Genomic DNA, 13,970 nt, shown 5'->3' on the forward strand with positions numbered 1-13,970 from the left:
CGACAACCGATTTATTCTTGCAGTGGCAACCGCTCCGTTCTTGCTCTGCGTTGTGCTTGGTACTGGCGGTTGATTAGCTTAACTTTAACTTAGAGTTAGGCTGCGAGATATGATCACCGGGAAGGATTTGCTCGTTGGTTTAGAGCCCTTAATCGCATGCCAAAGTTCGTGCAAAGCACAATACATGCAGCCCTTACAAGGGTCGTTGCAATAAATGTTTGCTCTACGAGCGAAAATTTAATGCACTGTTGTCGTGACTCAGCGCTTTCAACTCCACGCAAAATCCGTTTAGTGCATCCCCGGTGGTCATTACCATTAGAACGTATGGGTGGACACCACTCAGTCTACCGGCGGCTATCAAACCGTAAGAGTTTCCTGACCCGATGGCTCGAGAGCGCTATAGTTAGCGCATGCATGCATCATAAAGTGTATTGACTCACCCTTCTGGGCTGTCATGCGGGCTGAGGATGAACACAAGGGGGATGCCAGGAGAACCCCTCGCCAGATTCCTCGAGACGGCAGCGAGCTCATCAAAGATTTCGTGCAAGAATCCGAGCAGCGCCGTGTTGCTTGTCGGTAAGATCAAATACACGCAAGCTTAGTTCCATACATGTCTTCTTACGCTGTACTCGTTAAAGTTTTGCTCGGACAGGACGAGGACTTACGCCGCGGCCTCCAGGGCATCGGCAAACACACACACCGTCTCGACCGCACACACGAACGAGAGGTGGCCATCCCGAAGATGATCAAGTGGAAGTGCGATCCGGGACGCCAGTGTCTCTCTCCGACAACCAACAGGAAGAAGACACTGTGGCGATAGTTGAGGGGCTATTCAACACCAAGCACGCGCAGCAGCGCAATCGGCAGATATCGCTCACTCCGGCGATGCTCCCCGCTGCGGCGGCTGCAGCTGCATCTGGACTTGGTACCAACAACAAGCCGATATTCACGTTCACGAGACGCAAACTTCAAATGGAGAGCGTTCAAACTGGAACAGCGCCAATTAGGTCGCCAATTGCGCCACTGGGAAGCCCGACGGCTGTATCAATAACGACTTCACAGCACCTCGGCCATCGATCAAGAACAAGCAACTTGGCAGCTAAACTGGATGCCATGCTGCGCAGCTCCCCTTGGATGCGGCGCAAGGTCGTACTGCAGCCCCAAGTGAAGGGTCAGAGTCAGCGTGTTCTCTCTAATACGTCAACGCTACGGCTGCTGGCAGGCTACTCCTCGCCCGTGCCTCCGGCTCACAACCATCACGAAGCAATCGATGTATCGTCGGGCAATGCAAACGAGAAGCACCACAAACAGCGGAAGGCGGGGCACCACTTCAACGACGTCGACACCAGCGAGATGGAGAAGCGGATTATGGCCACCTTCCAACGATGTAAGTGCCTTGAGCTAGCTATCATATTGGAAACTAATGCTCTGTTGTGTATGTGCGTGCACAAATTACAGTCGTTCGGCTTTGGCGTGAGCGAAAGCGACGGTCGGAGCAGGCAGCTCTCAACATGGTTCACGGCAACGGCTCCGCTCAGCCTAGCACTACCAATGGGAACAACAATACGTCTGGACGCAACGGCGGCAAGGTGCGACGCGAAGTCGATGCACAGTCCTCTAATGTGGCGAGCATCTTAAGTCGGCGGATGATTGGCGAGGTGCCCGCACTCAAGTTTTTCGACGAAGATGAACCGATTCATGCCGACCAAGCTGTTCCTGACCCCATACTGATTGCCGCCGCGGCATCGCGAGCTAGATCGTTCAATAACGAAGTGGCCGACGGGATTTCTTCATATGGTGCAAGACGTTCTACTAAGTTACATACTCGGACACTTGGCGACTTGATGGTGTCGTCTTCGCGTGGAGGTGGCGCGCTGGGACTATCGCCGCACCGACGAGTGACACCGCGAGGAGTTTGCTACACTCTAGACAAATCAGGATGTCGGCGTATCAAAATGCAATCAGGTGCTGTAGCCCGCACAAAAAGTGGAGCTATCAAGGCCCATGGCCCACACAAGAATACCGAAGAGATCACAGTGGAGAGGGCGACGGGCAAGAGCCTACGGCGGAAGTACGTATCGACTGAAAGCAAGTTTGAACTGAGTGTCGTTTGCTAACCCTGAACTTGTACTAAAGGATGATTCGGCGCGTGAAACTCAAGCATCAAGCCATCGGAAGGCTCAGCGACGATTTCAAGAGGTCCAGGAATGCGCTGACGGCAAAGCTTGGGTCTCAGTTAGGTGGGATGTTCAACGTCACCAGACGAAATCGCTGACAGTGATCCTAACGCTGCGTTGATATCCATTCACAGCACTACGTCAGGCTGAGGGTGAACGAATGTTCGGCAAGCGGTTGTCCTTGCTGCTATCCAACAATGTCGAGCTGCCGCCGCACATGGCAGCAAAGGAGTTGGCGCTGGCCCGACTGCGATTCAAGAAGGCGAACCTGCAGGCGAAATGCCAAACCTTAGCAGTATTCGGTGCTGCGCTTCATCACGTTGAAACGGCAGGCGAAGTGAGCGGTCTCGAGATCTCGTCTGGCGAGCAGCAGTTCCTGGAGCTCCTACGCTGCGCTGTTGAAGGAGACCATGCGTTGACTCCTCTCCTCGTCAACGGCATCCTTGGGCAATTCAACGCCGAGCAACGGCACAAGCCACTGGTGGCGGTAAGTCATTTGCTACAGCAACACTACCGGAGTCATTACCCCACGTTAATGAGCTGCTTTCACGTTTATCAGGGTCTCCTCGGGCTACTGGAAAGAGCTGCCCCGCCCGAATCACCCGCCAGCCATCACATCTTCACCGTCTAAACCAAAACCAAGCAAAGTTTAGTCGAAAATGTTCCATTAGTTGCTACTCATTTGTTTCTGTGTGGTTTCTTCTTACTTACAATGACGTCTTGGCGCCGGATTCCATTTGCATCTCGCTGGTGGGAGCGAAAAAGGTGGTACCGGATCCACGCTGACGCAGATCAGTGCTAGCAGCGCCTCTACCTGAGGCCGGCGAGGTGGAGCCTAGACTAGCAGGGCTAATGGGGTTGGACTGCTTCCGGCCACGCAGATCGTCCAGCAGCAGACCATCGTCTTCATGCTCTTCCGCTGGCGGCGACGTGTCCATATGCTGGAAGCGGTAGACCACCACTCCGACGATAACAATGGCTGCAATAGCTGCAGCCACACTGCCTACGACAGCAAGCCAAACGGGCCAGCTGAGCTCGGACATGACGTACTCGTCGCTGTTGGCGAACTGCACACTGGCGTCGAACTGCAAGTAGACTCCATCGCACGTGCCGTTCGGCTGGTTACGGGTCTGAAGCACGTAGCACGAGTTGATAGCCGAGCTGTTGGCCTGCTTGGTGATCAGTGTCACACTCTCCGACGACCAGGGCACCGAGTAGAGGAACGTCCCCGCCTTCATGTCGCTTCCACGCGAGCCGTCCGACACGAAATAGTAGACCGTGTCCCCACCGGAGCTGCTGAACGTGACGCTCTCTGACGGGTCGATACTGGAGCTGTTGGTCTTCCACACTGCCAGCAAGTTGCCGCATTGCACGAGGCCGCTCTGGTGGAACATCCTGACCGCGAGGCAGTCGGTGGACTGGCACTTGGTTCCCTGCTTGAAGTAGATCCAGTCGCTGGCCACATTGGACGCATTAAGCGTCGTGAGTCCCTGGCTCAGTGCGCACTGCTCGAAGCGCCGCAACAGCGTCGTGTTGCCCAGGCAGCGGCGGCGGTTGCGCGCCTGGAACAGGTTCGTGCAGCCCACGACGGTGCTCACGCACTTGTGGCCGTCGGCGCATTGGCACTCGTCGTCGTTGCAGAACACGTCGTCAATCTGGATGTTTCCCTTGGCGTTGCACACGTCCACGCTGGAGCTGGTGCTTGAGGCGTTGCAGTTCTTGGCCAGGTATCCGCACGCGGTGCACTCGGAGGCGTTCGCGACGCCGGCCAGAGTCGAAACCAGCACGGCCAGTGACACGACCCACACCCAACGGAAGCGCGGCGTCTGGCGCATTGAATGAGCTGTCGAGCGCACCGATCCGATGTCTGTAGCCGCCATACCGAGCTGGTGATCACGACGTATCCTTTCGCTCCGAGTTGCTTTGCGTTCTGATGATGACACAGGAACCGACTTCCAGCTTCTGAACTGGACAAGCCGAGGGTGTCAAACACTGATCACGTTTGAAAGGTTATGTGACACACACATGTTTGATGTGGTGCCCACAGTGGTTTCGCTTCGTGATAATTGAGCTCCTCAAGATGAGCGCAGGCGTGGGCTACCGGCGCCGCGACGCGAACGCCTCGGACGCGATCGCGGCCATCCTGCACCCGGACGAGGGCTTCCGGTACGTCTTCTACCTGTCCCCGCAGTTATAACAGCAGACCATCTCCTGTTAAGGAGTTCTTTAGAGTTGTTTAAACGAAATTTAAATATTTGCTGAATGTGAACTGCAGGGAGAAGCAGCAGCGCAGAGGCGTGACTCCGAAAGACTTTGAGCGCGAAAACAAGCTGCGTGTGAAGAAGTTGCAGGCGGAGAACCGCGAGCGCCGGCGTCGCGAGGTGCGATGGGGAGATGGTGGATGCGATTGTAGGAATTTTTTACGCTAATGGTGGGGTGGACGACAGGAAGCCAAGCAGCAGCAGGAGTTCAAGCTGACGAGGTTCAAGAGTGTGAGACCGCGGGTGTTTAGAGAGGAGGAGGTATGTCGTTGTGGCAGCGGAATGAACGATTGCTGGTTGGTGCTGACAGGTTTGCGTCTTTGTGTGCAGGCTACTAGTGGAGAGCAGGTCAAAAAGCACGAGTATCTGCGGCGAGGTGGACGGCCCTCTTCTGCTGCATCGGCCCCTGGATCGGTGTCCTCATTGCCACGGACACCATCGGAGTCGGGCTCGATGTCACGGCTGCAGTCGCCGTCGCATTCGATGACAAGTAGTGGTAGCAGACGCCATATCTACCACAAAGCACCAGTTCCATCGCTGAGGGAACTCGAGCGGAGAGATGAAGAGCTGGCGGAAATCGTGGGTGCTCGTGGATTTGATGGCAGGTTGTTTAGATGGCTGTGTAGCTGACGGGGGTTGTGTCCGTAGAACAAGAAGGAGCAGGTAGACTTCGTTAACGCGAACGCGTGGGAAGTCATCAAGAAGACGCCTTCTGTACGCATCCAGGAACCGGAACCTCGACCTGTGAATCGCAACTTCGGCCGCATTCCGAAGTACCTGCTTGACCGCAAGGAGCAATGGGCCCGAGAGGAAGAAGAAAGGCGAAGAAATGCTCCAGATCCAGATTGCCCTCCGGGCATGGTACTGCTTGACGAAGACGAGCGCGTGCGCACCTTAAATTTGCTGCGCAAGTCGCTAACGGAGGCCCAGCTGCGCATGAACACGTTGCCCCTCCGCATCGAGACTCTGAACCAGATTCGCCGGAAGAACGAGCTGGAAACAAAACTGCAGGAGATTGAAGACGCCATCAAGGTCTTCGACCGCGCCAAGGTGTACGTAGCTGCGCCTCTCGCTAGCGACTCCGAGGACAATCGGGGACGCACGGCCAGCATTGCCGCATAACTGCTATCCAGAACTCTGTGTATTAGTTAGCACCCACAGTTAAGTGAAACACGCAGTTCTGCCATTTAGCTCATTGAGGAGAGGAAGGCCTCCACATCCTCCGAATCGAGCTCGTTGAATTCTTCCTCGCTAACCACTGGCTGCTTCTTGGACTTGCGCTTGAGGTTATAGCGATGCCACTCGGAGCGGAAGTGCTCGCGGTACTTGCTCATGTCGGCGCTGAAGTCACCACCGCACGTACTGCACGGTCGTGCCTTCTTCGTCTCGCCACCAGTAGCCGCCGCCGTAGCTGCTACGGGCGCCGGTGTGGGCGCAGCAGCAGCAACAGGAGCATTGGAAATTCCGAGACGCTCCGTCTTCTGTGAGATTTCGTCATCGATCGTGTGCTCGCCCTCCTGGTGACTCTTCAAATCGATCACCTCCAGCGATCCCTGACCGCCAGTGTGCTCCTGCACGAGCGAGTTGACAATACGGTACGATCCGGGCGTGATCAGCACCACCATCCGCACCGTCTCACTTCCAGTCTGCTCGACGATCTCGGCTTCCTCCTTGAGCAGGCCCGCCTTGATGGCCTTCACCCCCGACGCCGGCGTTGTCACCTGAATTTTCATCTTGGCGCGAGCCAGCGGAATGTGCTCGGGCAGCTTCTTGATCAGCTCCAGCGCCTGCTGCTTAGCGCTCCGGTTGGGGATGACAGCATAGTGGATCTCCTTCATCACGCGCTCGATGACCGTGTACGGGTACGGGCGGTTGGACGTCGGGTTCACGCACTTGTCCGCCACAATGGTGGCGATATCACGGTACATGCTGCGTATAAAATAAAGCATAAAAACTTTAGTATAAAAAATAAAATAAATGTAGCCATTCGGGGCAGAAAAAAACAGAGCGTACTTCTCGACGAGCGCCTTGCGCTCTCCCTCGGAGACCTGCAGCTCTCCATGGTCGAGGATGGCGCGACACGCCTGCTCCTCGCTCTGCACGCCGAAGGCCTTGGCCCAGTCGCTCTTCTTGGCGAACTTGCCCTTGGACACGTTCTCGTAGACCTTGGCGATCTGCAGCACCTCGTCGATGTCCTCCTCCACGCCGTTGCGCCAGTTGAACACCTTGTTCTTGTAGCACGCGATCTCGAAGCGCTTGCCGCCCTTGCGCATGCGCACCACGGCCACGTTCGTCAGCACGATCTTGCCCACGGGCTGGCTGATGCGGCCGCCACTCATGCTTGCCGGTGCCTTGTGCCTGCAAATTTAACACTGGGTTGAAATGTTGCCAATCACCTTCCGCCACACCAAGTGTACACAAAGGCAACAATCACTTCAACTTGCTGTGAGACCTCGTCGCAAGACGAGATTCTCCAGTGTGGCCATGAAGACCCCGCGCTACAGCCAGAGACACCTTGACTGAGCGCCGGACAAGCGCGAGGTGGTGCCAAGAGCTGGATAGCCACGGGGTTCAGTGCACGCCGGAGGACGTGTTACTTGAGCTCCAGTGCCTAACGCACACAGCGTGGCACACTCGCCAAGAGATTTCTAAAGAACTTTTCAACGATGATCTGTTGGATTGGTATGTGGACGGAAGACACCCTCAACTTGTCCAATACCACCGCAATATCTACGAATTGAAGCGACTCTACCGAGGTGTGAAGGTCGATCAGCGTAGCGGTACTCCAGATGGCTCGGTACGCTGGCTGGTTTCGGCTTATCCAGGAGGACCGAGCCCCATGAAGCTGCTGGTGTCGTGGTTGCAGAAAACTTTGCTGCGTACAAACAAACGAGCAATTGGAGATGCTGAAGAAGCTTCGCACTACGATGACGGACATAGGGCATTTCAATTACACAGAGAAGAAAATCGCGAGAAAGATTGCCGCGCTGACCCGAGACGCCGAGCGGGGTGCACGTGGGCAACCGCCTCGGTGGCAGCCATTTGCTCGCCAGTGCGACTTCGTGAAGAAGCTTTTCCGTTGGGAGGAGTCAGAATTGAATGAGACCGAACACATTCAAGCGGGTCTAGACTCGGACACTCGCATCGAATTGCTGGTGCGTGTGCAGGAGCAGGAAAGCCAACTCTGTGAGTGTCGTGACTCGACCAGATCTACGCCGGGAGATCGAGCAGTTGCTTCTGCTGCAACGCGTGAACCTGGACCGGCACCACAAGTAAAGACAGAATGGCCTGGAAGCTGCAATGCTCCAGTACTTGTTGAGGGTGGCGCTGATGAGGGTTCTAGTGAGAACGAGCCAGATGCAGGTACAAACCAAGTCGAGTACCCATTTGACGAGGCCGAAATACGCATACGGACGCGTGCAGCACTGGGCCGAAACAAGCTGCGAAGCAAAGGCGTTCCCTCTTGCGAACTTGATGTTCTTCTACCTGGGCCCGCACAGATCGCGCGGAGACACTAGAGCGCGCCCCAAAATGTGCAATATCCATTCAGCCTGAAGGAAATCAAGCTTCGCTGCCAGTTGGGAGGCAATCGGCAACGTCTACGCAATGAAGGATTGTCCAAGGAGGAGATTGAAGCGTGCATCCCTCTGCCCAACACGTCGCCTTGCTCAAGGCTTCTTCGACATTTTTTCTGTAGGTAGGAATGTATTGTAAACAAACGGCACATTTTTTTCATCTTTTGGTAATATCTGACTTCAGCCAGTTTACATGCTGTGTAGTGGAGACACTACTGCACGACCGACCTCGACGCAAGCTCGCAGCGATTCACTCGGCTGCTATAATTCATAATCTGTATCTGATAGCCAAGGTAGATAGCTCTTGTTACTTCAGGTTGACGTTGTTGTCGTCTGTACGCTACGCGCTAGCACTGAAACATGCAATTGCATCTCGTCGAAGCACATTGCTCGCCTACGACAACTTGGCCACCACAATGTGTCATCGCTTCATAAACTGCCGTTATGGCGGCGGCTTGCCGTGCGGGCGTGCAGATCCATCTTCTTGTGCCCACAACATCGTGCGCTTTGTCGCTGCTTCGGCTTTATCCAGGCGAAACTTTGCAGGAGTTGAAGTTGAAGCGTTAAGGAGGACAGGCGTTTGTTCCGTCGTCATCGACGAAAAAGTGGCCCGGCCGTTTTAGTGACAGAAAAGTTGGCTCGACAGTTCTTGACGACAATAAAGTTGGCTCGACGGTATTTCTGTGACAAAGACTGCGACGCGCCTCGCGCATGGGCCCGATCACTTTCTGTTTCCTTGCCGTGTCTCGCCTCAGGCAAACCGATCATGTGTATCCGTCCTGCTGGCGCTCCCGGCAGCAGCGCCGCGGACGCTTACACTCGGTGCGGCCTCGCCTCCGTAATGCGCTCACGACCTCCTTTCCCCGCTTCCAGCCGGGAACTTCACGTTCCTATCGAGAATTCGGTGCGCCACATGTGGGGGTTGTCGTACCCGACCCCATCGGTCGATCACCGCCGCTGCCGGACGCCACCAATTGTGCCGACACGACGACCGGCGCAAGTTCCACCGCGGTCACCTTATCGCTGTTGACTCGCGCGCGCCGACGCCAGCGTTGCTGCATCGCGCAGGATTGGCGCTCCGCTCCTGCGATCGACTGCACTTGAATTATCAGGAGAGTGGTTGCTGCACCCGTCTACTGGAGTCATCTTTTGAATTGTCCGCACCAATAACCTAACCACGCTTCTGACCTCCATCCGAACTTCGTATACGCGGTATACTTTCGACTTTCAACCTTTACACGCATGACTCCCCCCCCGCCGCGCGGTCGCCCTGTTGGCCGTACAAGCATGCACATGATGTCGACGACTACCGGTAGCGCCTAGTGGTGCTGCAGCGACACCTCGTGGCGACGATGACGTGGAGCGCTCCCTGGCTGGCTGCAAGACTGCGGTCGACGCAACACAAAAGGCGTCAAAGCCCCCCCCCCTTCCTCCCTGCGCGCGTTTGAAGAGATGCACGAGCATCAGGCCACCTCTCAGTCCTGTCAGGCAAGTAACTGTTCGGGGGAGATCTATGCATTACTTGGTGTATTCATACTCGTGTCTGTACGCGCAGCGGCCAGCTTTAACCGGCGGAGACAGAAGGCACTTCCTGCTCCGCTTTCAAACAGCTTTACCAGGAGAACAAGCGAAAGAGCGCAAGCAGAATGCGTGAGACTTGAGCGTTTGGGATCAGTTCGAGGGCGGGGCTCGCTATGGCTATCGTCAGTCGGGTACAGCGGTATCAGTCGGGGAAAATAAGTTTCCAGTCGGGCGGTCGGGTACGGTGACGGGTGACGGTGTTCTCAGTCGGGTACCGGTGGTGATGTTTGTTGTTTGCTTGGCTAGGTCAACGCATGCGCTCAAGTTGTTTACCTGTACAAGACTACAGCTCGTGGCGTGGCCACAAGAATCTTGCGAGCTGTTGGTATGAGTTAACGTAAGAGAACGATGGAAAAATCAATGTAATGGACTGTCCGAGATGTGTAATGTCCTGTACTGCTCGAAAATTCGCTCCCCGTAAGCTATGCACTTCGTCATTTCACTTAGAGGCCTCAGAGAGACCATTTGCAACCGAAGCAAAGCATAGGTCTGCAATGTTCGGCGCGTGGGCCGGAAGGTATGCCTAAGTAGGAGTTTCTATCTAATCCAGATACCTCGCCTGGCCGAGCCGAGGACTTAGCGTAAGGCTCGAGGGGGTGGGGCAGGTCGCGCAGCGGCGCCCCTCGAAGTGCCGTTGCTAAGTCCACAGGCGAGAGCCAACGTGCGAGTGTCCTACCCTCTTTAACATCAAGTAACAAGTGCTTAGTCGCTTTGGTGGTCGGCATTGGGCCTTCGCGAACATTCTTCATCTAACCGGTCTATACATGGAGTATACAACTTGCTTCAGTTTTGGTCGGTTCTTGACGGTCGTGGTCGGGCGCAAACGGGGACAATTGTCTCGTCACAGCCTAGTTTTCCATATGGTGGACGGGTGCAGCAACAAGTGCCAATTATCAGACGGGAGCGGGGACAGGCGTGGTGCCGCGCGCAAACTCACGACGGGAGCTCGCGCTCCGCCGCCATCGGACTCCGCTTCGGAGCGACAGACGCGTGCCCCTGGCATTACCAGCACCTCGGTCGAAAGGGTGCTTGCGCGTCGTCGTCTACGGTCCGTTACGTGGTAACGGCCGGCGCGAATAAGGTTGGCTGGAGCGGAGCGCGCCAAGCTTGACAGGCAGGCAGGCTGGCGACAGGGCAGCTCGCGTGCGGCGGCGTGTTCCAAGCGAGCAGCGCACGGCCCACCAGGTTGAAGCACGTCAAGTGCTGGTGGCCATCTGACCGTCTCGAGCGATTCGGGCTATTGGAACATGCCCGCCGCCAGCAGCTTTTTCCGCGCTGATCCTGTGCATTGTTCACGGCGAGCGCTTCAAGGCGCATGATCTATGGCGGCGGGGCGGACAGTCAACCGAGACCAGCCACGCGTGTCGCGGCCTACAATTGGTCGCGAGCGCTGCCGTCTCAAGGCTCGAGGAGGCGTTGCGAGCACGGGAGCCCTGCCACCACTCGTTCCCGGAACGTCTTGACCCGCCAGCTTTCCAGGGCTGCAAAAATCCGCCGGGCCGCTCGATCAAGTCGAGTCGCTCTTCGCTCCAGCCGCAGCTCGTGGCCCCGACGCCACCATGACGGCCCGAAAGCGAGCGCGGCCACAGGCGCTGGGCTCCGGTTGAACCCGGCCATACATTCCCGTCGTTGATCGCCGCCATCGTGAGAAATGCTGGCGACGTCCGTGTGCAGAGCCGCGACTTCAAGAGCGCATACAAAGTCCAAGATGTGCGTTTCGCGTGGTGTGCATGTGGTGTGCACGCGAGCGTCCAATCGAATCGTGTAGCCAGAGGAATCGGTGGTTCGGCTCGGGCAGCAAAGCTGCACTCATTACGACATTTGCGCACTGCCTGCCATTTCCATCTCTTCAGCCGTCGATCCCCTGCAGCTAGAGATGAGCTTCTCGTGCGTCGTACCCGTGTCGCCCGTGGCCGCGCTCAAGCGCGCCCGCAGCGCCGACGACGACCTGCGCCTCCTCAAGGTCAGCAAGCAGGCCAGCGACGCCTCCCCGCACTCGCCGCGCGCCGTGGCCGCGGCCGTGCTGGCCCAGCGCCAACAGCAGCAGCTCCACCAAATGCAGATGCAGCAGCACCAGCAGCAGCAGGAGGCCGTCTCGCCCTTCGTGCTGGCCTGCGGCAACATCCGCTACGCCATCACCTTCATCCAGAACTCGCGCCGCCACGCGCTGGCGCTCTGCCTGCAGAACCAGTGGGAGCGCGCCCTCGCCGTGCTCGAGAAGATTGAGCGCGCCAACGACAAAATCTCGCGCCAGCGCCGCACCAAGGTGCGCGAGCAGGCCAACGCCAACCCGGACCGCGTCTTTGACGCGCAGGCCATGCCCTCGCAGCCGCCGCAGGTGCCCTCCCCCGCCAAGGCCTGCAAGCCCAAGCGCCGCGTGCGCTTCAGCGACGAAGTGCAAGTCGCCGAGGTCGAGATGATCGACCGCTCCTGCGCCCCCATGCCCATGCTCATGCGGGACGAGATCCTGGTGCTGCGCGCGTCGCGCCCGATCCCGCTGCGCAACTTCTCCGAGTTCTGGAGCTCCTCGTCGTAGACGTACCCCCTGTATCCGTCGTCACCCGTCCGTGCACTGTAGTTTGTAGCATCTATCCCTATTTATTGCCATTGCTAGAAACGAAAGCAATACACTCTATATGCTGGCATCTCAGCCATCTCCACTCAACCGATTGTTGCACTTGCACTTTGCGTCTTCTCCGTCCGCACCGACCTTAGTCGATCTTGACGTAGCGAACTTACTTATTCACGAGCTCGCTCCACGCGCTGTTGACGCTGGACCCACTTATTCTACCTTCTCTCAGCAGCCCAGCACCGTCTTCTCCTGGAGCGTCGGTGGCAACCGCGTCCGGACACATTCAGCCAGATCATCGGCGCTGTAGCGCGCCGAAAAGTGAACCAGTACGAGCGTGCCCACTCGCTGAAACAAATGCTCGTGCTCCGCGAGCTGTACAGACAAAAAGCGTAGCCAGCAGTTCAGTCGCGCGGGCAACAGCGCATCTCGACGCTGCAACGTACCTGATCCAAGTGCATGTGCCCGCGGGCCACGGCGTCTTGAACCGTCATCTTGCCGTCCGCGTACGTGGCCTGCAACGTGTCCAGCACAAGACTAAGCAAGTCAGCGCGCGCCTCTTATTCGGTGTACGCTGCGGGCCACCTCCGCACCTCCGTGATGAGCACCTTCACGCGCAGCAAGTCCCGCATGCGCTCGTCATCGCTCGCTGCCGTGAACGCCTCGATCGTGGTGTCGCCAGTGTACGCGATCTCGGGCGTGAGCTCGGCGCTAGTGATCGTCTGGCCGGAGCGCTTCAGCGCGGCGATCTCCGGCCCGGGGAGCTCCCGGTACTCGGACTTCAGCCGGTTGCGCTTCTCGAACAGAATGTAGCCCAGGCTCGGCACGCGGTGCGTGGTGGGCACTGCGCGCACCATGTACTTGGGCGAGACGTGCACCTCGTCGTAGGCCTGCAGCGGCACCAGCTGCGCTGGAAACGGCTCGTCGCCCTGCATGGCCGCGGTGCTCTGCAAGATGCTCTCTAGGTGCGGCACGAGGTGAGCCGGCACGAAGTACTGGGCCGGCTTCTGCTTCTGCAGCGCCCGACGCGCAGCATGCGCCACCAAAGCCCCAATGTGGTCGACGTGCCCGTGCGTGATGAACACGTGCGACTTGCTCACCACTCGGTCCACGAGGTAGCCCAGATCAAATGCCACATCCACGGCGTCCACGTAGCAGCAAGACTCGATGCCGGCCACGCAGCGCAAGTGGAGCCTGTACCCGCCAGCCTCCACCACCTTTGCCGCCATGTTGTCGCTTTCGCCTGAAAGTGTATCCATCACTTTTCCTTCCTCCTGGATGCCGATTACGTAATACAGTGTGGTACACACAAGAACTACGCATAATCATAACGACACTGCATAACGCCCACAAAGTTGAAGCTCTTGGTTGAAGCGAATCGCCCTTTGCAATCAAGCTTGCGGCATACATGTATATCTGTCATGAAAACTAGTGTGACGACCTCGTTCGTTTGGTCGCATTAAATGGAGACCACTTGCGTACGGTGAACCATATAGTGCAGTTGTGCATGTAGTTAGTAAGTACATGTCCTCGGGTTGCAGCGAACATGGCACCGCTGAGAAGCTTAGCGGTGGGTAGCCTATAGTGCAACACAGCCCTGGCAGTGCCAGTGGCACCGGCACAACCGTTTGCCGAGATACTCCGCTTCAGGTATCAGAACTCGCCGTGCGATCATTGCGTTAGAACTGTCGTTGGGTGGAGTAGATGGAACATTGCAACTTAAGTTGCTACCGTAGATATGCTCAAGTGCACGTAGCGTTTGCCTGCCGATGGGTAGCGCTGCGCTAGTAGTAATGAGTAAGCGCGT

General features: G+C 57.0%; 5 protein-coding genes across 5 annotated transcripts; 2 read left to right on the forward strand and 3 right to left on the reverse strand.

The window, feature by feature from the left end:
- Positions 1-885: 885 nt before the first annotated feature.
- PHYSODRAFT_437587 (hypothetical protein) lies at positions 886-2,484 on the forward strand (the record flags this gene model as incomplete). Its single annotated transcript, XM_009531339.1, has 9 exons — positions 886-981; positions 1,063-1,236; positions 1,354-1,387; positions 1,459-1,514; positions 1,590-1,712; positions 1,818-1,965; positions 2,029-2,071; positions 2,137-2,240; positions 2,312-2,484. Coding segments are annotated over 9 exons (951 nt in total), but the record flags the coding sequence as incomplete, so codon positions are not given.
- A 400-nt stretch (positions 2,485-2,884) lies between these two features.
- Positions 2,885-4,054, reverse strand: PHYSODRAFT_561608 (hypothetical protein; the record flags this gene model as incomplete). The annotated part of the gene is made up of 1 exon (XM_009531340.1): positions 2,885-4,054. The coding sequence occupies exon 1, from the start codon at positions 4,010-4,012 to the stop codon at positions 2,885-2,887; it is 1,128 nt and encodes a 375-aa protein (XP_009529635.1). The 5' UTR covers positions 4,013-4,054.
- A 1,193-nt stretch (positions 4,055-5,247) lies between these two features.
- On the reverse strand, positions 5,248-6,777 carry PHYSODRAFT_360984 (hypothetical protein; the record flags this gene model as incomplete). Its single annotated transcript, XM_009531341.1, has 1 exon — positions 5,248-6,777. One exon carries the CDS (start codon positions 6,775-6,777, stop codon positions 5,626-5,628), a length of 1,152 nt encoding a protein of 383 aa, XP_009529636.1. The 3' UTR covers positions 5,248-5,625.
- A 4,693-nt stretch (positions 6,778-11,470) lies between these two features.
- On the forward strand, positions 11,471-12,257 carry PHYSODRAFT_561618 (hypothetical protein; the record flags this gene model as incomplete). Its single annotated transcript, XM_009531342.1, has 1 exon — positions 11,471-12,257. One exon carries the CDS (start codon positions 11,471-11,473, stop codon positions 12,128-12,130), a length of 660 nt encoding a protein of 219 aa, XP_009529637.1. The 3' UTR covers positions 12,131-12,257.
- Positions 12,258-12,391: 134 nt separating this feature from the next.
- On the reverse strand, positions 12,392-13,392 carry PHYSODRAFT_316061 (hypothetical protein; the record flags this gene model as incomplete). Its single annotated transcript, XM_009531343.1, has 3 exons — positions 12,392-12,538; positions 12,610-12,678; positions 12,757-13,392. 3 exons carry the CDS (start codon positions 13,390-13,392, stop codon positions 12,392-12,394), a joined length of 852 nt encoding a protein of 283 aa, XP_009529638.1.
- Between the last annotated feature and the right edge of the window lie 578 nt (positions 13,393-13,970).

This window comes from Phytophthora sojae, assembly GCF_000149755.1.
Source record: "Phytophthora sojae unplaced genomic scaffold PHYSOscaffold_5, whole genome shotgun sequence".
Classification (NCBI taxonomy): domain Eukaryota; phylum Oomycota; class Peronosporomycetes; order Peronosporales; family Peronosporaceae; genus Phytophthora; species Phytophthora sojae.